At 44.3% G+C, this 24,491-nt stretch overlaps 1 protein-coding gene across 2 annotated transcripts; it reads right to left on the bottom strand.

The window, feature by feature from the left end:
• Nucleotides 1-2,013: 2,013 nt before the first annotated feature.
• On the bottom strand, nt 2,014-21,093 carry LOC311139817 (transcription factor SOX-5-like). 2 transcript variants are annotated; one of them, XM_084174779.1, is made up of 6 exons: nt 19,965-21,093; nt 11,634-11,815; nt 8,116-8,224; nt 7,791-7,964; nt 6,040-6,256; nt 2,014-5,787 (listed from the first exon to the last, which is right to left on the bottom strand). In XM_084174779.1, exons 1-6 carry the CDS (start codon nt 20,053-20,055, stop codon nt 5,496-5,498), a joined length of 1,065 nt encoding a protein of 354 aa, XP_084030905.1. In that variant the 5' UTR covers nt 20,056-21,093; the 3' UTR covers nt 2,014-5,495. The 2 variants fall into 2 exon arrangements, with proteins under 2 accessions (XP_084030905.1, XP_084030906.1); XM_084174780.1 differs by having other exon boundaries at nt 11,643-11,815; nt 19,965-21,090.
• Between the last annotated feature and the right edge of the window lie 3,398 nt (nt 21,094-24,491).

Raw genomic sequence — 24,491 nt, 5'->3', positions numbered from 1 at the left:
GGGATTGATTTGCACTTTTCGCACCAAAGTACGTTAATCTCTAGGAGACAGAACGCGTCTCCTTCCTGAGCGGTATGACGGCTGCGTGGTCTCATGGTGTTTATACTTGCGTACTATTGTTTGTACAGATGAACATGGTACCTTCAGGTGTTTGGAAATTGCTCCCAAGAATGAACCAGACTTGTGGAGGTCTACAATTCTTTTTCTGAGGTCTTGGCTGATTTCTTTTGATTTTCCCATGATGTCAAGCAAAGAGGCACTGAGTTTGAAGGTAGGCCTTGAAATACATCCACAGATACACCTCCAATTGACTCCAATGATTTCAATTAGCCTATCAGAAGCTTCTAAAGCCATGGCATCATTTTCTGGAATTTTCCAAGCTGTTTAAAGGCACAGTCAACTTAGTGTATGTAAACTTCTGACCCACTGGAATTGTGATACAGTGAATTATAAGTGAAATAATCTGTCTGTAAACAATTGTTGGAAAAATTACTTGTGTCATGCACAAAGTAGATGTCCTAACCGACTTGCCAAAACTATAGTTTGTTAACCAGAAATTAGTGGAGTGGTTGAAAAACGAGTTTTAATGACTCCAACCTAAGTGTATGTAAACTTCCGACTTCAACTTTATCTTGAGTTTATCTCAGTCGTCTAAAAGGGCTTCACTGATGTGAAAGACGAAGGTAAATACCTGGTAGGCTTCCACCATACTGGTAGGCTTCCACCATACTGGTCAGCTTCCACCATACTGGTAGGCTTCCACCATACTGGTCAGCTACCACCATACTGGTAGGCTTCCACCATACTGGTCAGCTTCCACCATACTGGTAGGCTTCCACCATACTGGTAGGCTTCCACCATACTGGTCAGCTTCCACCATACTGGTAGGCTTCCACCATACTGGTCAGCTTCCACCATACGGTGGTGGAAAAAGTACCCAATTGTCATACTTGAGTAAAAGTAAAGATACCTTAATAGAAAATGACTAAAGTAAAAGTAAAAGTCACCCAGTAAACTTCTACTTGAGTAAAAGTCTAAAAGTATTTGGTTTCAAATATACTTAAGTATCAAAAGTTAAAGTAAAAGTATAAACCATTTCAAATGTCTTCTGTTAAGCAAACCAGACAGCACCATTTTCTTGTTTTTATAAATTTAAGGACAGCCAGGGGCACACTCCAACATTCAGACATAATTTACAAACTTAGCATGTGTGTTTAGTGAGTCCACCAGATCAGAGGCATTAGGGATGACCAGTAATGTTCTGTTGATAAGTACGTGAATTGGACCATTTTCCTTTCCTGCTAAGCGTTCAAAATGTAAAGAGTACTTTTGGGTGTCAAGGAAAATGTATGTAGTAAAAAGTACAATATTTTCTTAAGGAATGTAGTGAAGTAAAAGTAATAGTATATATAAATAGTAAAGTAAAGCACAGATAACCCCAAAAAACTACATAAGTAGTGCTTTAAAGTATTTTTACTTAAGTACTTTACACCACTGCCACTATACTGTTTTCACCTTTACTATGTTTTCAGAGAAGAGACAAAGGGCTGAGACTTCTTTATCAAATAGGTACAGTATTCTGGATATAGTACAGATGCCAATAGGTACAGTATTCTGGATATAGTACAGATGCCAATAGGTACAGGACTTCAGTATGAAAATGTATGCACTCACTAACTGTAAGTCGCTCTGGATAAGAGCGTCTGCTAAATGACTAAAATGTAAATGTAAATGTAATGTAAATGTACAGTATTCTGGATATAGTACCGATGCAAATAGGTACAGTATTCTGGATATAGTGCAGATGTTTAGTTTAGAAGTACAGCACACACATCCAGTAACTTGCAAGTGCAGTGTCCAAAAAGTAAAGTGATGAAAGAATGTCGAAAGCCCCCGGTTAAAACATTAAAATTAGCATTTAAAAGTGTGGGGGTCTCTACCGTATCCTTCGTTCATACTAGTGTATACCAGTGTGTGTAGGTGCATTGTAAAGAACTCACAAGGACCATTAGAGCATTACAGAACACATTGCTGTTTTTATTAAAGCCTTGACTGGCAATAATACTGAAAAAAGTGAACTCAGAACAGATGGTGCATGGCAAGCCCACGGCTTCTCTTTTTTTGTTTTGTTTGTTTATTTGTAATTTTTCTTCATTTTTTTGTAAGAGTACATTAACTCCTGCTTTTATTGTAGCATGGATAACATCAATAAAAGAGAAAAAGAAATATACAACTTATATTACACTGTGTTATGAACAAAATATAAATCTATAACTCTATGTTATATTTACATAATTATCTTTCTCCATTTTTCAAGTTGAGATGGTAAGATACGTTTTTCTTTTTTACTAACTCTGACTTTGTTTTGAGCTCCACTCATGACATTTGATTGTCTTAATTATTATAATCTTCATCATCATCATCATCGTCGCTGTATCAGCCAACCTCACTAGTGTCTAGCTCCCTATCTACATAACCCGCTCATTAAAAACTCTGGACCCTATTCATTAGTATAACTAGAGCCCAGTGTTTGTCCTGGCCAGGTCACATGGTCAGGTCACAAAACTCCTGGCCCTAAGTACAGTATAATACCTCAGTATGTGGCAGACCTAGCCAGCTGGGATGATTGAACTTGTAATCCCCTCCTTTTCCCCACACTGTCTAGTCTACTTATCTAACCTACAGCTTCCAGACAGAATACAGGACACCCTCTCTCCAGCATTAGGTCTCACCATGGCCTGATTGTGAGGGTGTCTGTATGGCCAAGTATGATTGACTGTGAGACTCACTATCTGGCAATAGGCATGGTTGTGATTGATTGTGTAAGAGAAACATCTACAGCAAGCATGACTGGGCTGGGTCACTATCTGGCAGCACACCTGTAGAGTGAGTGGACATGGCTAACGGCTAGGCCATAGGGTGGAGCTAAAACAAAGTAGTCTCCAGAGTTCTGGAGTCACATAGATATGACAGGTCATCTTACTGGTTATGCTGTGGAACATTGTTGGACAGGCAAAGTAAACACAGATTTTCCTATGGGTCAAACATGTGTGTGTATGTTCTGATCACGTCCTAATTTGATCAAAATCCTGATCGCGTTAATAGAAATTTTCACAACTGTGTCGGCTAGTAATTTGTGTGTGTCTGCTGTGTGTGTGTGTCTGTGTCCGCCAGCCTCAACGCTGTTCCACGGCATCTCAGTGAAAATAGCAACCCTAGTAAACGAGAGCCTTGCTCCTTTGTTCAGAGAAAACAGAATAGAATAATATAGCTGTTTTCTTTTATCGTCATAAAAAGAAAGAAAGTAGAAGAAACTTCACATTATACATGAACCATTACAAAAAAAAGATCACCTTCTTCTTTTCTCTGACCACACAGAGTCTGAGTGCTTTTAGAAATGGGTTTGGACATAAAAGGGTTAAGTTGTCAAGATGAGGGGCGCAGATGGGGAGAGAGTTAGTGAATAGAAAGTCCTGTCTCCTTCACGAAGAACGACAGCCGTTCGTTCGCTGCCGTCCGTGTCGCTCTACCTCCTCACACAGCGTCCATACAGGATTAATACTAAACAAACAGAACAAATGAAAACAGAAACCAAAAAATGTAAATTAAAACGCAAGTAAAAAGTAAAAGGACAACATTAGATGTAAATACTCTAAACCAGCTAAATATAATAATGCTTCATTGACCGAATAAGTTTCATAATGGTCATAAAAACTCAATAGAGGACAAAATAAATTATACTGTACATAACTTACTAAAACTTAAAGAAATGCTGACCATCATTATAATTATTGTTAATAATATTATTACACTAGAGGCAGTTTGAATAAAAATAATAAAATACAGTATTCAAATACAAAACGAAACACTGACGTGCTGATATAACGATCAGCTCCTCCCAATAAGAACAGCAGAATGACGTGTTTTGGGGACACGGACGGGGACAGAGTAAGACACAGGGGGACATAGAGGGGGACTCTCAGAGAGAGGGACAGAACGAGGACAGACAGCAGAGACTCTAAACTACCAGTAGAAGCCCACAGGAACCCACCAAACTTCTATAACAAAATACACACCAACTTTGTGTGATATCAGTTGGGAGTATTATGAGATGATTTGGGTTGTGGGTTTGGCTGGATCAGTTGGCAGTGGAGTAGAGTTGTTATGGGGTTTCAATTGGGGAACTGGGGCTTGGGGATGTGTGTGTGTGAGTCTACAAGAGAGCCATAGGGCTTTCTCTGTCTCTATACACCAGGATACTGATGTTCTGGGGGCTCACAGGGGAAACTCCAGTGTTGTCTGTTTGTCTTGGAAAGGGACAGAGTTCTGGGACCTAGTGATGACTAGACCAGCTCACACAGACTAAACACACACACACACACAGCGAGTTTGCTTACACACACTCTCACACACATACAGGGGGATGTACCTTCCAAAGACCCAAAGTCCTCATGATCAGAATAAAGGAAAGGTAAACAAAGGGTAAAAGAGCGAGAGTGTAACAGGAGAGAAGAGGGTTGGTGGGAGATTGTCTCATCACACAGTACTGTCCAAGCTTGCCCATGATGAGAGACTCTTAGGTCCCCCCCCACAGTCTCCTGAAGTGAGCCGGTCCTCACAGTCCAACACATGGCGGTGGCCCTGACTGGACTGTCCCATTTTGACTCTCATAAGGGGAGTCACACACACACACAGAGGGAGGATATCTGCTGATAGTACACTGCAGAGTTGAAGAAAGAATAATAATTGTAAATAAAATGTTTTGCTTTGACTTCTGTCAGGTGCTTTACAATGAAAAGGGAAAAATTATATTTTGTATCTATTATTAGAACTGTAGCACAAAAACAACAAATCACATTCACAAGCCACTTGTTGGCACCGTGTACCTGAGTGAGAATATCATAGAACCAAGAAGAAAAAAAACGGTTTTAAAAGTGTCTCTTTTATAAACAAACAGGTCGGCCTTTTTAAGTGTCTCTTTAATCAACTGACAGGCCTGCTGTTTTAAAAAAATGTATCTTTGAAGTCAAACTGGTCTAAAAGGTTGTTTTTTCTGTGTTTTCTCCTCATATCGTAGCTTACTCATGACATAATGTATATCTCATCTTGCCTCTATGGCATACACAGCAGTAATACTCTAGTACTCTGTAGAACTTTGTAGTACTTTGTTAGTATGCTGTAGTACTGTGTAGTACTCAGCAGAAGTCATGGCAATCAGCTCGTCTCCTCCTAGACTCCAGTCGGTGTAACAGTCAGTGTGAGTGACAGGTCCTGTGCTTGATTTCATTGGTCGGTTGCTGGTATCGGGATTCCAATGGGAGGGGCTTGGCTCTGAGGTCCCAGATTCCTTGTTGGTTAAGGGGTGAAGGTGGGCGAGGTTTGTGACATTGGATGTGATTGGATATAAGGGACGGATAGTCTCTCAGGATTGGTGGATGGACGGGGGTGTTTCCAGCAAGAAGCTGGGTATCTGATTCTGATTCGCTCTGCTTTCTTTATTGGTGGTTGTCGTTATCACTTCCATAATCTCCCTCCTCATCCTCATAATCAAAGTCGTCGTACGCATCACCGTTGCTGTCGTCCAATCGCAGCTCCTCCTGTTTGACTCGGGTCTCGTCTCCCTTGAGGCTGGGGTGGTAGGGGGTCTGGAGGGGTGGGGCGGCGTGCTCGGGGCTGCTGGACAGTGAGGAGTGCTCCGAGGGCATCTGGGGGGAGGGCAAGCCTGCCATGGAGAGGGCACCTGGGTACACCACGCCCGCCGAGGACAGGGGCAGCTGGGCCTGTTGTCTGGAGAAAAACACAATACAACAGTTAGTACAGTATAATAACATAATATAATGTAGAAATCTGGATGAATAAAAGGAAATCCATCAAATGCATTTATATAGCTATTTTTACAGTCAACAGTTGACACAACGTGCTTTATAGTAAACTCAGACCACAAAGAAAAGTTTTAGAAAAAACTCCTTGCGAGGAAATACTTTATCCCACAGTCAGAAGTTTGTGTGTGTGTGTGGTTTTAGTTGGTTACTCACTCACCCCACAGTGAAGTACTGTCTCATCTCTTGTCGGCGGTTCCTCATAATGGCCTTGTACTCTCCAATCCTCAGCTTCTTCCCGTCTACCAGACAGGTTCGTTTGGGCCGGGGTTTGTACTTGTAGTCAGGGTACTTCTCCAGGTGCTGCTTGCTCAGCCTGGCCTGCTCTTCATAGTATGGCTGCTTCTCTAGGTTAGTCATGGACTTCCAACGAGAACCTGGAGAGAGAGGGAGGATGGTAGAGGGAGAGAGAGAGAGGGAGAGAGAGTGGGAGGGAGAGAGGGAGATAGGGAGAGAGAGTTGAAAGCAGGTTAAGTGTCGTCCTAGTTCACTGTGCTCATCTCATCATTAGAGTTCAAAATGATTACCTCACTCTGTCTGTCCTCATTGACCTTATTAACACACACACACACGAGCGTGCAAGCAGACACACACACCGACACACATAAGCGTGCAAGCAGGCACACAAGCAAGCACACAGCAAGCATGCACGCAATTGTATTTAAATACAATACGTACAATATGTTCACAGCCTCTTTGCAGAAGACCTACCAAATTCTAAACCACCAAAACACATCTTCTCCAATCTGGCTCTTTACAGTGTATCTGGCTGCAGTGTACAGGCATGCATGTGTGTCTATCGTGATCTGGCCCCAGTGTGTGTGGTGGGGTGTGTGTGTATCTGGGCTGAATTTACATTCTTGCTACTACTGCATGTTAATGGGTAAAAGCTGTCTGTGCTGGCCTGGTTAGCTACCACACTCCTTTCCCTTCCCTTCCCTGCTGGAATAGGAAACTCCTTCTGTTAACAATCGAGAGCGGGCCCTTATTAAAACCAGATTTCCCAGTGTTATAAAACGTTTAGGAGCTCTTTAAAATGTCAAACACAATCCCAGAGGTCTGGGGAGAATGTCACCGACTGGAGTGCTTGTTTAATGCATAATGAATTATATCATCATTGTTGGAGCTCTCCGTTCACTCTCCAGAGCTAGTCATTAAGAGCTAGTTCCACAATACCGCTTCTTGTGAGGAACGGGGAACGGTGTGTGTGTGTGTGTGTGTGTGTGTCGTGTGTGTGTGTGCGTGCGTGTATGTGTGTTTGTGTGGATTGTGTCGCGTCTCTCTCCCAGCCTTAGACGTTGTGTGTCTCTGGGGACCCCTCTAGGTTCACAGCCCTCCGTCTCAGTAGCACTGCTAGCTAACTACACTACAGATGTTCAGGCAACCAGAGATAAGGACGGGACAAAATATACTGTCAATCAGAGTGCTGCTGTCACAAAGAGAGACGGAGGTACGGTGTGCGATAGGGGCCACACAGAGCACAGTGACAATGACTGAGTATTGATGTGGTGTGGCTAGGGAGGAAGGGAATAGAGACACACACACACACACACACACACACACAAGAGAGGATAAGTAATTTCCATAGAGAGGAGTTGAGGGGGAGAGGGCAGAGAGATCATGTATTCTTCTGCGCCTGAGGAACACACACATAGAGAGAGAGAGAGAGAGAGAGAGAGAGAGAGAGAGAGAGAGAGAGAGAGAGAGAGAGAGAGAGAGAGAGAGAGAGAGCAGCAAGGCCACACCACAAGGGATCAGCTCATTCTCACGCCTCTCTCTCCCTCTCTCTCCCCCTGTCTTCTATCTTCCACTCTCTCTCTATTCTTCCCTGAAAGGCAGGCACACTCCTTCTCTCCCCTCTCACACCCCCCTTTCCCTCCTCTCACTGTCTGGAGGGGGTCTTAGTCTTACCGAGGATTTTGCTGATGTTGGAGTTGTGCATGTCGGGGAAAGCCTGGAGAATCTTCCTCCTCTCATCCTTTGCCCAGACCATGAAAGCATTCATGGGTCGTTTAATGTGCGGTTCGCTGTTGCCTCGGCCCCGGGCCTCACGGAACATCCTGGAATCAGACACACTGGGGCTGCCTGTGGGAGAGAGGGGATGTATACACATACATTAACACAATCAAACACACTTATTCATATATGCATACAGTCTTAGACACACACACACACACACTGTTTAAGACAAAGTACAAACGCATGTTTGTGCACACACACACACACAAACACATACCATCTGAGTCTCCACTCATGGTGAAGTCCATCATGGCGTGGCTGAACTTCTCTCTGTCCTCTGACTGCTGCTTCAGCTGGTGGCTCAGACTCTCCAGAGCTGCCTTGTCCTGGAGAGGAGAGAGACAAACAGTCAGTCAATCAGTCAGTCAACATGGAAACCAATCAATCAAGTATCTATAGACAATCAATCAATCTTTAGACACATTAGACTGCTTTGTTCTCAGGGGGGAGAGAGATACAGGCGTCAGTCAATCAACACGTTAGGTGAACATATCAGTCAATAACCAGGCTATAAAGCTATTGATTAGCACATGTAGATAATGTATGTTGGATGTGTGTATCTGTGTTGTTAGGCTTGCTTAGTGGGGGCAGAGGGCATAGTTAGTTGGCACTAAAGCATTGTGCTCTGGTCTGTAACCAGCCTGTCTATGTGGCAGGGTGGAGACAAGGGGGGCAGAGGGCAAGACTGGCACTAAAACAGGTAATAGCTGATGTCATTATAGGAAAGACATTGAGATTATGTTTGTGTCCATCTGCTCTGATTGGATGTGTGTGTGTATGGGAATGACTGTGTATGTGTGTGTGTGTGTTATATCCCAGCAGCCACCTGCATGGTTATGCTGGATGTCTCTCTCACTCTCTCTGAGGCCCTTGGGGTCGATCCATTAGAGAGAGAGAGACGCTCCACACACACGCCTGCATTTACAGCTTAATTATACGATTAGAATCCATCCCAAAAGCGGTGCATCTTTAAAAACAACACTCCAGCCCTGGCCTAACCATTAGAAGATGACCCAGACAGACTGGCACCAGCCTAATGAAATGCATATCTCTGTTTTACAGCACTACAATTTAATTGTTCAGCTGAGATAATTCATCAGATTTGAATAAATATCATCGCTAAAGAGAGAGCCAGAGAGAGAGGAGGAGAGAGAGAGGAGACAGTGAGATGAGAGAGAACAAGTATGAGAAAGGGATTTGTCTGCGTGAAACTATTTCAGGGAAAAATGCTGCAGAGATGACTTGTGGCGAAACAAGTGACACCAGATAACTCCCTGTCCCAGATATTGAAACACTGCTAGCATTGATCAGTATCTGTGTCATTGTATGTATGGAATGTTCACTGTAACCTCAAAGCCAATCAATCCCAAACCATTTAAAGGGTGGAAGAATGGTTTATTGATATCAATAACCACTTAAGGTACTACTGATTGAGGATCTATAATTTTTAGGACAAAACAATGGTAGAGAAAATCAGCATGGTTGTGTTTGACCCAAAGCCTCTCTCTAAGTCAGAGTTGAGAATAAGTTGAGGTGTGGAAGTTGTTTAACAAACAGAACGCAAAACTATTCATTGTAATTAATGTAATACAATCATTTGTTTAACTAATAAACTATACTAGGTACTGTACTGTACTGTACAAGAACCTTATAAAACTGACACCCAGGCATCATGTGTTACAGAGGTAACCTTCAGTCAGTGTCTAGTCAACCTACACATTGTTCTATTCATGTGTTAGAAATCAGCTGGCCATGGTCTGCTCTATTTTAAACTATAGAGGACAGAGACTGAGAGAAGCGGAGGATTATTATTCTAATGTTGTTCATCCAGCTTCATCCATCCACCCAGCAATCAGGACAATTATAACCCCAGAGGATTAGGGGAGAGCTGGGCAGAGAGTAGTGGACGTGTCAGGTCCCTATGGAGCTACGGCTATGGGGTTCACATTGAAAGTCAACTCTGAATAAATTACTTGCTTTAAATGCAAAATCGTCCATTTTAGGTATGAGACTCTGTAAATGTGTCAGGAGAGAGAGAAAGGAGACAGAGAGAGAGAGAGAGAGAGAGAGAGAGAGAGAGAGAGAGAGAGAGAGAGAGAGAGAGAGAGAGAGAGAGAGAGAGAGAGAGAGAGAGAGAGAGAGAAAGAGAGAGAGAGAGAGAGAGACAGAGAGAGAGAGTGAGAGAAAGGAGACACAGAGAGAGAGAGAGAGAGAGAATAGAGAGAGAGAGAGAGAGAGAGAGAGAGAGAGAGAGAGAGAGAGAGAGAGAGAGAGTGAGAGAAAGGAGATAGAGAGTGAGTGAGTGAGAGAAAGGAGAGAGAGAGAGAGACAGAGAGAGAGAGAGAGAGAGAGAGAGAAAGGAGATAGAGAGAGAGAGAGTGAGAGAAAGGAGAGAGAGAGAGAGAGAGAGAGAGAGAGAGAGAGAGAGAGAGGCAGAGAGAGAGAGAGAGAGAGAGAGTGAGAGAAAGGAGATAGAGAGAGAGAGAGACAGAGAGAGAGAGAGAGAGAGAGAGAGAGAGAGAGAGAGAGAGAGAGAGAGAGAGAGAGAGAAGAGAGAGAGAGAGAGAGAGAGAGAGAGAGAAAGAGAGAGAGAGAGAGAGAGAGAGAGAGAGAGAGAGAGAGAGAGAGAGAGAGAGAGAGAGAGAGAGAGAGAGAGAGAGAGCGAGGAGAGAGCTGTTGAATGTCAGCAGTGCAGATGCTCTTTAAGATCCAACGCGCTGCTGTGCTTGTGTGTGTGCCTCTGTGTGTGCACCAGCTGACTCCCAGTGTGTTTAACAAATAACCACAATTTAGCCACGCTGCCGAGGAGCAGGCGCCGTCACTTCATATTAGCGTCTCCTCGATGCTTCGCTAGCAGACTCCCCGGCCCTCCTCCTGCCTCCTCCTGCATCCCCTACCTACCCCGCTTCCTCCAGCCTCCCCTACCTCCCCCGCTTCCTCCAGCCTCCCTCAACACCCACCCTGCCCCCAGCATGCCTCACAGACACACACACACACTCATTACCTCAGCCAAGGGTTCCTCTAGCTGACTAATTTACCTTTACTGCTCTTATTACACAGGTTATTGACAATTATGTAGACTGTTTCGAAATATACCGACATAATGCTGAATTACATTTCATCTTAATGTATCGTATTATATCCTATTACACTATATTGTGTTGTAATGTGTTGTAATACATTTAATAAAGGTAAATTATACTAGAATATTACATTAAATTCTAACATATTGTATCATATTACACCACATTGTAGGTTAATATAGTATATTGTGCATTGCAGTACAAATCTCTATATATATTTTTTTACATTTTAGTCATTTAGCAGACTTAACATTAGCAGACTTAACATTAGCAGACTTAACATTAGGAGACTTTCATTCATTTTATGATACTGTAGCTAGGTGGGACAACCACATATCACAGGCATAAAAAGTGTAATAGAAAGTGAATGTTTCCTCAATAAAGTAGCTATCAGTAGGGTCAGAGCTAGAAAAGGGGAGGGGTTGTCTAGTGCAAGTGCTGGTTCATTTTTATTTTGTTATTATTATTATTATTTTATTTTTTATCGTAATGTAGCTACTTTTCTAGAGGGGAATTTATTCCTATTTCTTAAATCCAAGGTCAGGATACAGGGTTATATCCTGTTAATACAACATAAGTAATAAAGTATGAGGACAGAAGGCATGTGGTTGTGTTTAAAAAATAATACTTGGAAGGTTAGGGATGTACTAACATATCTGACCTTGTCGGAGCGTCCGTTGTTGAGGCTGAGGTTGTTGACGGCGGCCACCTTGGCGTCCAACACCTGCTGTTCTCTCTTCAGCTGCTCCTTCATCTGCCTGGCCTCAGCGAAGGCCTTGGTTACAGCCTCATGGTCATTCAGATAGCCCCCGGAGGACAGGGATGACAGCAGGTCTGATGAGGGAGAGAGACAGCCACAGAGAAGAGGATATGTTAATATTAGAGACTGGATGATAGGACAGGGATGACAACAGGTCTGGAGAGACACACAGACACAGAGACACACAGGAGAGCATGTTCCTAATAAAAACTCAATGAGGGGAAATAATTGTAATTTATTTGTGTGTATTTTAGTTTGAATTAAATCATATACAGTTGAAGTCGGACGATTACACACACCTTAGCCAAATACATTTAAACTCAGTTTTTCACAATTGCTGACATTTAATCCCAGTAAAAATTCCCTGTTTTAGGTCAGTTAGGATCACCACTTTATTTTAAGAATGTGAAATGTCAGAATAATAGTAGAGAGAATGATTTATTTCAGCTTTTATTTCTTTCATCACATTCCCAGTGGGTCAGAAGTTTACATACACTCAATTAGTATTTGGTTGCATTGGTCATTATGTTTGGTCATTATGGCAAACAGTTCTATTTTTGTTTCATCAGACCAGAGGACATTTCTCCAAAAAGTAAGATCTTTGTCCCCATGTGCAGTTGCAAACCGTAGTCTGGCTTTTTTATGGCGGTTTTGGAGCAGTGGCTTCTTCCTTGCTGAGCAGCCTTTCAGGTTATGTCGATATAGGACTCGTTTTACTGTGGATATAGATACTTTTGTACCTGTTTCCTCCAGCATCTTCACAAGGTCCTTTGCTGTTGTTCTGGGATTGATTTGCACTTTTTCCACCAAAGTACGTTCATATCTAGGAGACAGAACAAGTCTCCTTCCTGAGCTGTATGACAGCTGTGTGGTCCCATGGTGTTAATACTTGCATACTATTGTTTGTACAGATGAACGTGGTACCTTCAGGCTTTTTCTGAGGTCTTGGCTGATTTCTTTAGATTTTCCCATGATGTCAAGCAAAGGGGCACTCAGTTTGAAGGTAGGCCTTGAAATACATCCACAGGTACACCTCCAATTGACTCAAATTATGTCAATTAGCCTACCAAAAGCTTCTAAAGCCATGGCATCATTTTCTGGAATTTTCTAAGCTGTTTAAAGGCACCGTCAACTTAGTGTATGTAAACTTCTGACCCACTGGAATTGTGATACAGTGAGTTATAAGTTAAATAATCTGTCTGTAAACAATTGTTGGAAAGATTACTTGTGTCTTGCACAAAGTAGATGTCCTAACCAATTTGCCAAAACTATAGTTTGTTAACAAGAAATTTGTGGATTGGTTGAAAAACGAGTTTTAATGACTCCAACCTAAGTGTATGTAAACTTCTGACTTCAACTGTATATACAAATTTTTTTTGAATCAAAATAGAATAGAATAGAACGTGATTGTTCAACTGTAAATGGAAACTTCTCCTGTATGTCTATGTTTGTCAGATTGCAGATCGCTCCAGTTCTTTTAGAGATAAACTATTTGGAGGCAAATAGTCTCTAAGGCCATCCAGAATAAACACTGTCCTTAACCACTCTGAGGTACTGTAAATACATTACCATACACACAACCAGAGGGGAAACACCTGTACATGCAGTCACACACACACCCAGACACAGACTGACCAGTTGACTGCTAAGGCTGTGTGTGTGACTCAGTTTGTACCTGTGGCCAGATCTGCGCTCTCTTAGCCTCCACTGAGAGACAGAGGCCTTCAAATCACACGCACGCACCCATACACACACACACACACCTGTCAAAACACTGCCACTGTCTCTTCACAGCAGTTCTGTCACTAGCAAAACAGGGGCCATTTTAAGTCTGGATGTTATTTACCGTGGTGAATGTCACTCCCACCCAGCGGCAGATAGAAACACAGGAATCCTGACAGACCATCTAAAAGCCCAATCCCTCAAATCTCCAAATCATTCAGATTTATTTAAAAGCTCCTATTTTATTCTCTCCTCTCCTCCTGAAAGGGGATACCGTTTTTTTTTACACAAATACACACACGCATGCGCACATGCACACACACAAACACACACACCTCCTTTCCGCCTGCCTGTCCACACTCACAAACACACACATTCCCTCACTGTCCATTCATTTTTTTCATCCAAAAGCTCATGGAATTCTCTGAAGAGTAGAAAAGCGCAGAGAGGCAGCATCCCGGAAGATCCTATTAAACCCAAAAGCCTGCTAATTTGCCCATCCGGAACATCTGCCCAACGCATATCAAAGATGATTCTCTGTTTCTTTTCAGCGTTGTTATTTGCATTATTGCAGCGGCTTAGCGGCTGGAGTGTCAGCAGCATCTGCTGTGTGACTGTGAGAGGCGGGAGGTCGGAGGTTGGAGGGAGGGATGGAGGGATGGAGGGATGAGGGAGGCCGTGCTATCGCTCTCTCCCCATCTCTGGGTTAGCTCTAACAAAGAGCTGCTCCAAGCTTATGGCTCTTTATCTATCACTAATCCCTCCTGCTAATGCCATCTCAGGGCAGATTACGCGCTCAGATTTGTAATGACAGAGGAGTGAACTCTTACAGAAGTCATAACGGCAAAATCGGATGCAGAGGGCTGGAGAGAGAGAGAGAGAGAGAAGCCGCTGGGGTCAGCTGTGATGGCTGGCTTGCTGGATGGTAGTGGGTTTCAATGTGTGTGTGTGTGTTTGTGTTTGTGTGGATAGAAATAGGGGATGTGAACGTGTGTGTGTGTGTGTGTGCAGAGATGGACTGGGTCTGCGTTCTTCTCTCTTTTAATGTGTGTACTGTGTGTGTGTCCTTGTGTGTCTGATTGCCAACCTAGGCATGACCCAGATAGGAGGGCTGGGGCCAACAGTGAGACCCAGCCAGAGCCCAAACTCTACCCTACCCTGCCCCTCACTCTGCTCTGCTCTGCCCTGGCACTAACGCATCAGAGTGGCCACACACACACTGTTGAAATTAGAGAGTCACACAGAGTGGGTCTGAGCAGTAGAGGTCACAGACACTGACAGGCTTTCAGAGTTCAGTCCTTCAAATCAGACTCTCTCAGACTGTCATTGTGGAGAGGTTGGATTGTGGGAGACTGACTGATGGAAGTCAAGGACAGATGCTGTGATGAGACTGGACAGAGAGGAGCACGCACAGCCAATGAATAATAACCATGTGTTATCAAATCCATTTCAAGTCATAACTCCCTGTCTCTCCGTGTTTGACTGCAATAGCTAACAACATGAATCTTCTTCTGACCTGCTAAACACTCTAACAGGAACAGATGGAAACAGACTGTGTGCCGTGGCAGCAGGCAGACAATCATTGTGATCTAAATGAAACGGCTTGCCTCAACATGTTCCATCTGAAACTTTACAACCTAATCCATTTTTCAGAACAAAAAACATCTGGGATGTAAATCCACTAATCTGCTATTAAATCCTGTGATTTGTTGAAAAACACTGAGATTGGAAAGAATACAAGTTAGAAATGGCTAACTGCTGCGAGAGGAGGAGGGGTGTGTGTATTAGCATGTGTGTGTGTATTATAATAGCTGTGTGTGTGTGTATGTTTGTGTGTGAGTTCTAATAGCCGTGCCGTGTGTTTATAATGTGTGTGTGTGTGTGTGTGTGTGTGTGTGTGTGTGTGTGTGTGTGCTGTTATTGTGTTATTAATGCAGGTTGTTATGTGTGTATCATTCTGTAAGAGGCTTGTCTAATCTCATCTGTGATATGTCCTGTCTGTCACACAGCTACTCTATTCATCTGAAAACACACTCCTTCATCTCTATCCTCTTCCATCTCTCCACCTCCTCCTCCTCCTCCTCCTCCTCCTCCTCCTCATCCACCTCCACCTCCTCCTCCTCCTCCTTTTTTTATTTATTTTTTATTTAACCTTTATCTAACCAGGTAAGCCAGTTGAGAACAAGTTATCATTTACAACTGCGACCTGGCCAAGATAAAGCAAAGCAGTGCGATAAAAACAACAACACAGAGTTACATATGGGGTAAAACAAAACATAAAGTCAAAAATACAACAAAATATATATACAGTGTGTGCAAATGTAGCAAGTTATGGAGTTAAGGCAATAAATAGGCTATAGTGCAAAATAATTACAATTAGTATTAACACTGGAATGATAGATGTGCAAGAGATGATGTGCAAATAGATATACTGGGGTACAAATTAGCAAAATAAATAACAATATAGGGATGAGGTAGTTGGGCGGGCTAATTTCAGATGGGCTGTGTACAGGTGCAGTGATCGGTAAGGTGCTCTGACAACTGATGCTTAAAGTTAGTGAGGGAGATAAGAGTCTCCAGCTTCAGAGATTTTTGCAATTTGTTCCAGTCATTGGCAGCAGAGAACAGGAAGGAATGGCGGCCAAAGGAGGTGTTGGCTTTGGGGATGACCAGTGAGATATACCTGCTGGAGCGCATACTACGGGTGGGTGTTGCTATGGTGACCAATGAGCTAAGATAAGGGGGGGATTTATAGATGGCCTGGAGCCAGTGGGTTTGGCGACGAATATGTAGTGAGGACCAGCCAACAAGAGCGTACAGGTCACAGTGGTGGGTAGTATATGGGGCTTTGGAGACAAAACGGATGGCATTGTGATAGACTACATCCAATTTGCTGAGTAGAGTGTTGGAGGCTATTTTGTAAATGACATCGCCGAAGTCAAGGATCGGTAGGATAGTCAGTTTTACGAGGGCATGTTTGGCAGCATGAGTGAAGGAGGCTTTGTTGCGAAATAGGAAACCGATTCTAGATTTAACTTTGGATTGGAGATTCTTAATGTGAGTCTGGAAGGAGAGTTTACAGTCTAACCAGACACCTAGGTATTTGTAGTTGTCCACATACTCTAGGTCAGACCCGTCGAGAGTAGTGATTCTAGTCGGGTGGGCGGGTGCAAGCAGCGTTCGGTTGAAGAGCATGCATTTAGTTTTACTAGTGTTTAAGAGCAGTTGGAGGCTACTGAAGGAGTGTTGTATGGCATTGAAGCTCGTTTGGAGGTTTGTTAACACAGTGTCCAATGAAGGGCCAGATGTATACAAAATGGTGTCGTCTGCGTAGAGGTGGATCTGAGAGTCACCAGCAGCAAGAGCGACATCATTGATATACACAGAGAAAAGAGTCGGCCCAAGAATTGAACCCTGTGGCACCCCCATAGAGACTGCCATAGGTCCAGACAACAGGCCCTCCGATTTGACACATTGAACTCTATCTGAGAAGTAGTTGGTGAACCAGGCGAGGCAGTCATTTGAGAAACCAAGGCTATTTAGTCTGCCAATAAGAATGTGATTGTTGACAGAGTCGAAAGCCTTGGCCAGGTCGATGAAGACGGCAGCACAGTACTGTCTATTATCGATCGCGGTTATAATATCGTTTAGGACCTTGAGCGTGGCTGAAGTGCACCCATGACCAGCTCGGAAACCGGATTGCATAGCGGAGAAGGTACGGTAGGATTCGAAATGGTCGGTGATCTGTTTGTTAACTTGGCTTTCAAAAACTTTCGAAAGGCAGGGCAGGATGGATATGGGTCTGTAACAGTTTGGATCTAGAGTGTCACCCCCTTTGAAGAGGGGGATGACCGCGGCAGCTTTCCAATCTCTGGGGATCTCAGACGTTACGAAAGAGAGGTTGAACAGGCTAGTAATAGGGGTTGCGACAATTTCGGCGGCAGGTTTTAGAAAGAAAGGGTCCAGATTGTCTAGCCCAGATGATTTGTAGGGGTCCAGATTTTGCAGCTCTTTCAGAACATCAGCTGTCTGGATTTGTGTGAAGGAGAAGCGGGGGGGGGGGGGGCATGGGCAAGTTGCAGCGGAGGGTGCAGAGCTGGTGGCTGGGGTAGTGGTAGCCAGGTGGAAAGCATTACATTTTACATTTACATTTACGTCATGTAGCAGACGCTCTTATCCAGAGCGACTTACAAATTGGTGCATTCACCTTATAGCCAGTGGGATAACCACTTTACAATGTTTTTTTGTGTGTTTTTTTGTGTTATTTATTATTGTTTTTTATTTAAAACATTTTTTTTTTTTTTTTTTGGGGGGGGTGGATTGGGGTAAGGGGAGGGGGGGGGGGGGGTAGAAGGATTACTTTATCCTATCCCAGGTATTCCTTAAAGAGGTGGGGTTTCAAATGTCTCTGGAAACATGGCCAGCTGTAGCAAAATGCTTGTTGAAATTCTCGATTATTGTAGATTTATCGGTGGTGATAGTGTTTCCTCCTCCTATTCAAACCCCTGCTTAACCATCCCTGCCTCTCTCAGTTGCTAATAAACGCTTCACATTAATATACCCTACAGGCGTACACAATGGGAAAACACTACTTATAGCATATTTACATGTGTGAACACACATTGTAGTCAGTGAACTATCAGTGTAGCATGAATAAATGACTTAAAAAATGACTTAATGGTGATGTGAGTGAAATAAATCACATTAATGTCAATACATTAATTAAATCACATGAATGTACATACTTATTACTTAAAACATCTACTACTATTATTATTATTATTATTATTATTATTATTATTATTATTATTATTATTATTATATTACTACCACTACTACTAAAAATAGTACAACATAAAAGTGTGTGTAATGTGCCGTGTCTGTAAAATGTCTTCTCTTTGTTTGTACATAGCTAAGTGTGTGTGGGTGGGTGTATATATACTGTGTACACACAATACCCCATAATACCAAAAGAAAAAACAGGTTTTTAGAATTTTTAGCAAATGTATAAAAAATAAAAAAAATGAAATATCACATTTACATAAGTATTCAGACTCTTTACTCAGTACTTTGTTGAAGCACCTTTGGCAGCGATTACAGCCATGAGTCTTCTTGGGTATGACGCTACAAGCTTGGTACACCTGTATTTGGGGAGTTTCTCCCATTCTTCTTTGCAGTTCCTCTCAAGCTCTGTCAGGTTGGATGGGGAGCGTCGCTGCACAGCTAGTTACAGGTCTCTCCAGAGATGTTTGATCGGGTTCAAGTCCAGGGTTCTGGTTGGGCCACTCAAGGACATTCAGAGACTTGTCCCGAAGCCACTCCTGCATTGTCTTGGCTGTGTGCTTAGGGTTGTTGTCCTGTTGGAAGGTGAACCTTCGCCCCAGTCTGAGGTCCTGAGCGCTCTGGAGCAGGTTTTCGTCAAGGATCTCTCTGTACTTTGCTTCGTTCATCTTTCCTTCGATTCTGACTAGTCTCCCGGTCCCTGCCACTGAAAAACATCCCCACAGCATGATGCTGCCACCACCATGCTTCACCGTAGGGATGGTATTGGCCAGGTGATGAGCGGTGCCTGGTTTTCTCCAGACGTGGCGCTTCGCATTCAGGCCAAAGAGTTCAATCTTGGTTTCATCAGACCAGAGAATCTTGTTTTTCATGGTCTGAGAGTCCTTTAGGTGCCTTTTTGCAAACTCTAAGTGGGCTGTCATGTGCCTTTTACTGAGGAGTGGCTTCTGTCTGGCCACTTTACCATTAAGGCCTGATTAGTGGAGTGCTGCAGAGATGGTTGTCCTTCTGGAAGGTTCTCCCATCTCCACAGAGGAACTCTGGAGCTCTGTCAGAGTGACCATTGGGTTCTTGGTCACCTCCCTGACCAAGGCCCTGCTCCCCCGATTGCTCAGTTTGGCCGAGTGGCCAGCCCTAGGAAGAGTCTTGGTGGTTCCAAACTTCTTCCATTTAAGAATGATGTGTGTTCTTGAGGACCTTCAGTCATGCAGAAATGTTTTGGTACCCTTCCCCAGATCGGAGCTCTACGGACAATTCCTTCGACCTCATCGCTTGGTTTTTGCTCTGACATGCACTGTCAACTGTGGGACCTTATATAGACAGGCGTGTGCCTTTCCAAATCATGTCCAATCAATTGAATTTACCACAGGTGGACTCCAATCAAGTTGTAGAAACATCTCAAGGATGATAAATGGAAACAGGATGCACCTGAGCTCAATTTCAAGTATCATAGCAAAGGGTCTGAATAGTTATGTAAATAAGGTTAAAATAAAATGAAGGGGGAAAAAATGTGTAAAAAATTCTAAAAACCTGTTTTCACTTTGCCATTATGGGGTATTGATGAGGACATTTTTTTATTTGATCCATTTTAGAATAAGGCTGTAACGTAATTTTGTTTTTGAAAAAGTGAAGGGGTCTGAATACTTTCCGAATGCACTGTATATATGTGTGTGTTATTTTCAATGTATATATGCATTGTGAGTGGATACAGTCCCTTACCTACGGAGCTGACTCTGGAAGGTGGTCCTCCGATGCTGGAGGGGGCTGTGCTGTGTTTCATGGTTCCGGTGCTATGGTGGCCCAGCTTCATGGTGGGGACCTGTGGGGAAGCGGGGGAGGTGGGTGACTTGCTCTCGCTTGCTGTCTTAGGCTTGGACGACAGGTTCAGGGGCTGAGCACCCTCGTCCTGCAAAATCAAAACACACCAGTTGTGGCCTAGTGGTCGCTGGGTGGGTTCAACCAATCACTGAGGATCACCTCAGACGTTTGCCCAATCAGAAGGCTTGGATTGGATTCTACAGCAAGGCAGAGTGGGCAGACATGTGGCCCATCTGCTCAAACCACAGGATGAGATTGACAAAGCTAAAATATATACTGTATGTTGCTTTGCTTGTTCATCACCATATACATTTCCCCATGCCAGGGACGAGAGCCATGCACATTCTCCGCCTCCTGAAAGAGGTACTGGACATGCCATGCCTCAAGGTGAGAATTCATGCTCGTGAGTCGTGCACATGCCACACAGAAGAGGACATGCATAGCACACTTATCAAATATATTATCCACAGCACACGATGCTTCACAAGGACACCACAAGAGCCCCTATCAGACACTTAACATCTTCAAGGTCGACATTAAGTCCAGCTGAGATCTTTCACAATGGCTCATAAGAATGTGGATGGAAAAAACAAGAATATAGAAAAATGCTTGTTTTTTTTTGTATATTAAAAGGCAACGCGTTAAGACTTTCTGAGAGATGTGACCTGTTGAGTTTCAGCAGCTGTACAGACCACTTAGTCACAGACACAGCTTCACAGCCTCTCATGAAGTCTAGATGAGGAGTTTCACTTTCCCAAGTGCAGTATATTGGCAGACTTGAGGAAGGCAACAGCAGTAGACAACAGTAGGAGCATCAAGCCTCAAACCCAGGGTGGATGTGTGTTAGATCACGGCGAGATGGCCAGAGGTACACAGCCACTCTGTCTGATTAAAACACAACAATTAACACTCACACACAACAGGGGGTAAAGTATCCATGGTTAGCTAGGAATACATCTTGAACAGGGGTCGGTAACAAACGGACCGCTGGCCAAAACCGGCCCGCAAGTTGTTTTTTTGGGCCCCCCGACAGTTCTTTTTTTGGGGGGTATTTTAGTTTTTGGTCAGAAAAGACTGTAAAATCACCAGGAATTAATCTTAAAATTATTTTAATTTAGGAAATCTGTTCCCAAGTATTCTCACGAATAAAAAGAGAGATATAGTATGTGATTCTGTCTCAATGTAATCAAGTTATTCAATGATTAGGTTATTTTCAAATACAATCTCTTTTTGGGTTTAATTGTGGTCATTTGCAGTGTACAAATGATTATAATTATGTTCCGGCCCCACGACCATCCGCTCTGACAAAAATTGTCTGCTGCTGAATCTAGTGGCCTACCCCTAGGATATTATTCATCCAGGGATCCACCATGCCCAATCCTACTTAGCTTCAGAGGCAAGCCAGCGGAGGGATGCTGTGTAATATGGCTGCTAATAGTGACTTTGTCTGATTATGAGCTTTCCACAACTCAATTAAGACCTCACTCTCACTCTGTCTCTCTCTCTGTCTGTCTGTATTGTAACAGGATTCCCCTCATTAGAGATATCTGTGTGAAAGCAGGGACCCCCAAAGATGTCTTCACTAGGCTGGGAGACAATAGAGTTAACATTAGTAAGAGCTGCTCACATGCTCTCACTATTGAATCCTGACCCATATTATTGTACAGTGGGCTTTACTCACCTCTGAATGGAAGAAGAAGAGAGTCGTGAATATTTATTACAGATAATGCCTCTGTCTCTCCTCTCCTCCCTTCCCAGTGCTCTGGATTGGGGTCTTTTGGTAAAGAGACAAATCCTTAGGTGGGAAGTTGCCAACATGGATAATACCAGTGTATTGGGGGAATTAGTTGAGACTCAGGCTCTGAGAAGCTTGGGCCTCGTCGTGGGTGTGTGTGTCTGAGTGCCTGCGCTAGGCATTGTTCAAGGAGCTTTAAACCTCAGGACAGAGAGCCTGTGTGAGGCCGAGGGAGAGAGATAGAGAGAGGGAGAATGAGCGAGAGAGACAGCGAGAGTGAAAAAGAGAGTGAGCAAGAGAGACAGAGAGAAAGCGCGCGCGAGAGAGAGAGAGAGAGAGAGAGAGAGAGAGAGAGAGAGAGAGAGACAGAGAGAGAGACAGAGAGGCAGAGAGACAGAGGAGTAAAGGAGTGATAGTAACAGGGATGCATGGCAGTGCTTCTCCTGTACTTCACCCCAGTGAAGTGTTGACACGTGAAAGTGACATCATCCCTCTGTATCTTATCAGGTCGCTGACGGTTTAATTACCAGGACAAGTGTGTGTGCCACCGCCATCTATCCTCACCAGGGTGTGTGTGTGTGTGCGTGTGAAGTGCTGTGGCCATTCATCTATCACAGGGCTGTCTGCTCTATGGCTGGTGGGCTGAGGTCTGCTTCAGCTCATAACAAGCCAGGGTCTCTGTGGTCACACACAGAACAGATTTACACCTCTCTAGCCCCCACTGTGCCCTGCGTGGTTGATCGACTGTACAGTCACACTGTTAAATACACTTGGTGGGGAGGCAGTGAGAGAGGAGAGGAGAGGAGAGGAGAGGAGAGGAGAGGAGAGGAGAGGAGAGGAGAGGAGAGGAGAGGTGAGGTGAGGTGAGGTGAGGTGAGATGAGGAGAGGAGAGGAGAGGAGAGGAGAGGAGAGGAGAGGAGAGGAGAGGAGAGGAGAGGAGAGGAGAGGAGAGGAGAGGAGAGGAGAGAGAGAGAGGAGGAGAGGAGAGGAGAGGAGAGGAGAGGAGAGGAGAGGCGAGGAGAGGAGAGGAGACTTGAGGAAGGAGAGTTGAGGAGAGGAGAGGAGAGGTGAGGAGTGGTGAGGAGAGATGAAGAGAGGTGAGGAGAGGAGAGGGGCTCATACAGTTGGACTTAAAGGAGAAAGCTCCTGTCTCTCTATTTCTAACCTGCTGAGTGTAAGAATGAAAGTCTCTGGGAAGAGGAAAATATATCTCTGGTCATGTCTGTGTTTAGAGGTGGTCAGTGCTTATAATAGCTGGTGGCCACTTTTCTCTGGTTCCGGTGAGAGCCAGTGTAGTGACTGTCCACCGTGTAGTGGACAGTAAGATAAAAGTGGTTGTGGTCATGGTTTCTGTCACATGGACAGTCCTTCATTCTAAATTCTAAAGCCAGCTGTGGCTTCCAGGGAACTCACTTTAAGTCAGTGGCAGTGTGTGTGTGTGAGTGTGTGTGTGTGTACACGTGTGAGTGTGTATGTTGTTCCCAGCAGGCCACACCTGAGTAGCCGTGTGTCCCTGTACCTCCTCCCCGCAGGGTAAAGCACTTAAGCGGTGCGCCTCAGTCCAAACATCTGTCTACAGCAGACCAGCAAGCCAGCCAACCAACCTCTACACTACAGCAAGAGCCTCTAAATGAACAGAGACCTGACAGAGACCAGAGAGCACCTCTAAAATATACATGAAGGCTACCATCCTCCCTCTCCTCACCCCATAAGAGAAAGAGAAAGAGAGAGAGAGAGAGAAGAGAGAGAGAGAGAGAGAGAGAGAGAGAGAGAGAGAGAGAGAGAGAAGAGAGAGAGAGAGAATGAGGGCTAAAAATCAACTGGGGCTGAGATTGAAAGAGACTAATGGGGCTCAGCCAGTCGTAACTAAAGGCTGATAGAGTCAGAGAAAGCAGGGATGAAAGCAGCAGAAAAGGGAACCCTGACAGTGGGTCTTGACAGACAGTGAGTGGTCTAGCCATTTCATGGTGACAGGTGGGGCAGTGCGTGTCCACTCCCCTGTCCTGCTGTCTGCCTGTCGGCCATTACGGCTGACCTTCCCCCCCGCTAGGACCACAGTTGCCTCCCTGGCCACTCCATATATATGGTAATGAGACCAGAAGAGAGGCGGGTGTCAGAATCAGAGCCACAGCCTGCATCAGACAGGGGGTCAGGGGGACGTGGTAGGGGGGCAGTGTGTGTGCGCCGGGAGGGAGGACAGTGTCAGTGGGGAATCGATAGACACTATCGCGGGGTCACGAGAGCTGGGGTCAACCAAGGATCTTAATCTATACCATGGACATGCTGTCTATCTCTGTCTGAGATTACAACTCATCAGGGAGTAGAGGGGGAAGGAGAGATGTACAGAGCGAAGAAAAGAGAGAGGAAAGGAGTGACCACTCCACTGTGGGGCCTGGGGGTCTGCTGAGGGGCCTTTCACTGCATTTTCAACACAGATATTCATGGGAGTAAGACTCCGCTTGGACGGACACAGACCCCCCACAGACCCCATAGCCCTATGGTCAGAGAGTGAGGTTCACACACTCACATATGCCAACGGCCACATGGCTGACTGCCTTGCTCATACCTCCACTACAGAGCTGAGAGTGGGCCAGAGAAGTTGTGTCCAGCAAAGTTGGGTAAGTGGTTCAGACTTCAGAGAAGTTGTTTGGTAAGTTTCATCAGGAGAACGATTAGTACCAGCAGGTGACTG

This window comes from Coregonus lavaretus (genome assembly GCF_964263955.1).
Source record: "Coregonus lavaretus genome assembly, chromosome: 13".
NCBI lineage: Eukaryota > Metazoa > Chordata > Actinopteri > Salmoniformes > Salmonidae > Coregonus > Coregonus lavaretus.
Note: the sequence above shows the minus strand (reverse complement) of the source record. Positions and strands in the feature narration are given on the sequence as shown.

Excerpts from the sequence above, each read along its gene's own strand:
- LOC311139817 (XM_084174779.1), bottom strand. The coding sequence starts at position 20,055 with ATGAAGCTGGGCCACCATAGCACCGGAACCATGAAACACAGCACAGCC. Across the intron at positions 8,225-11,633 it reads GCTCCGACAAGGTCAGATAT|GACAAGGCAGCTCTGGAGAG; the intron begins GTTAGTACATCC and ends TCTCCTCTCCAG. Across the intron at positions 7,965-8,115 it reads CATGAGTGGAGACTCAGATG|GCAGCCCCAGTGTGTCTGAT; the intron begins GTATGTGTTTGT and ends TCTCTCCCACAG.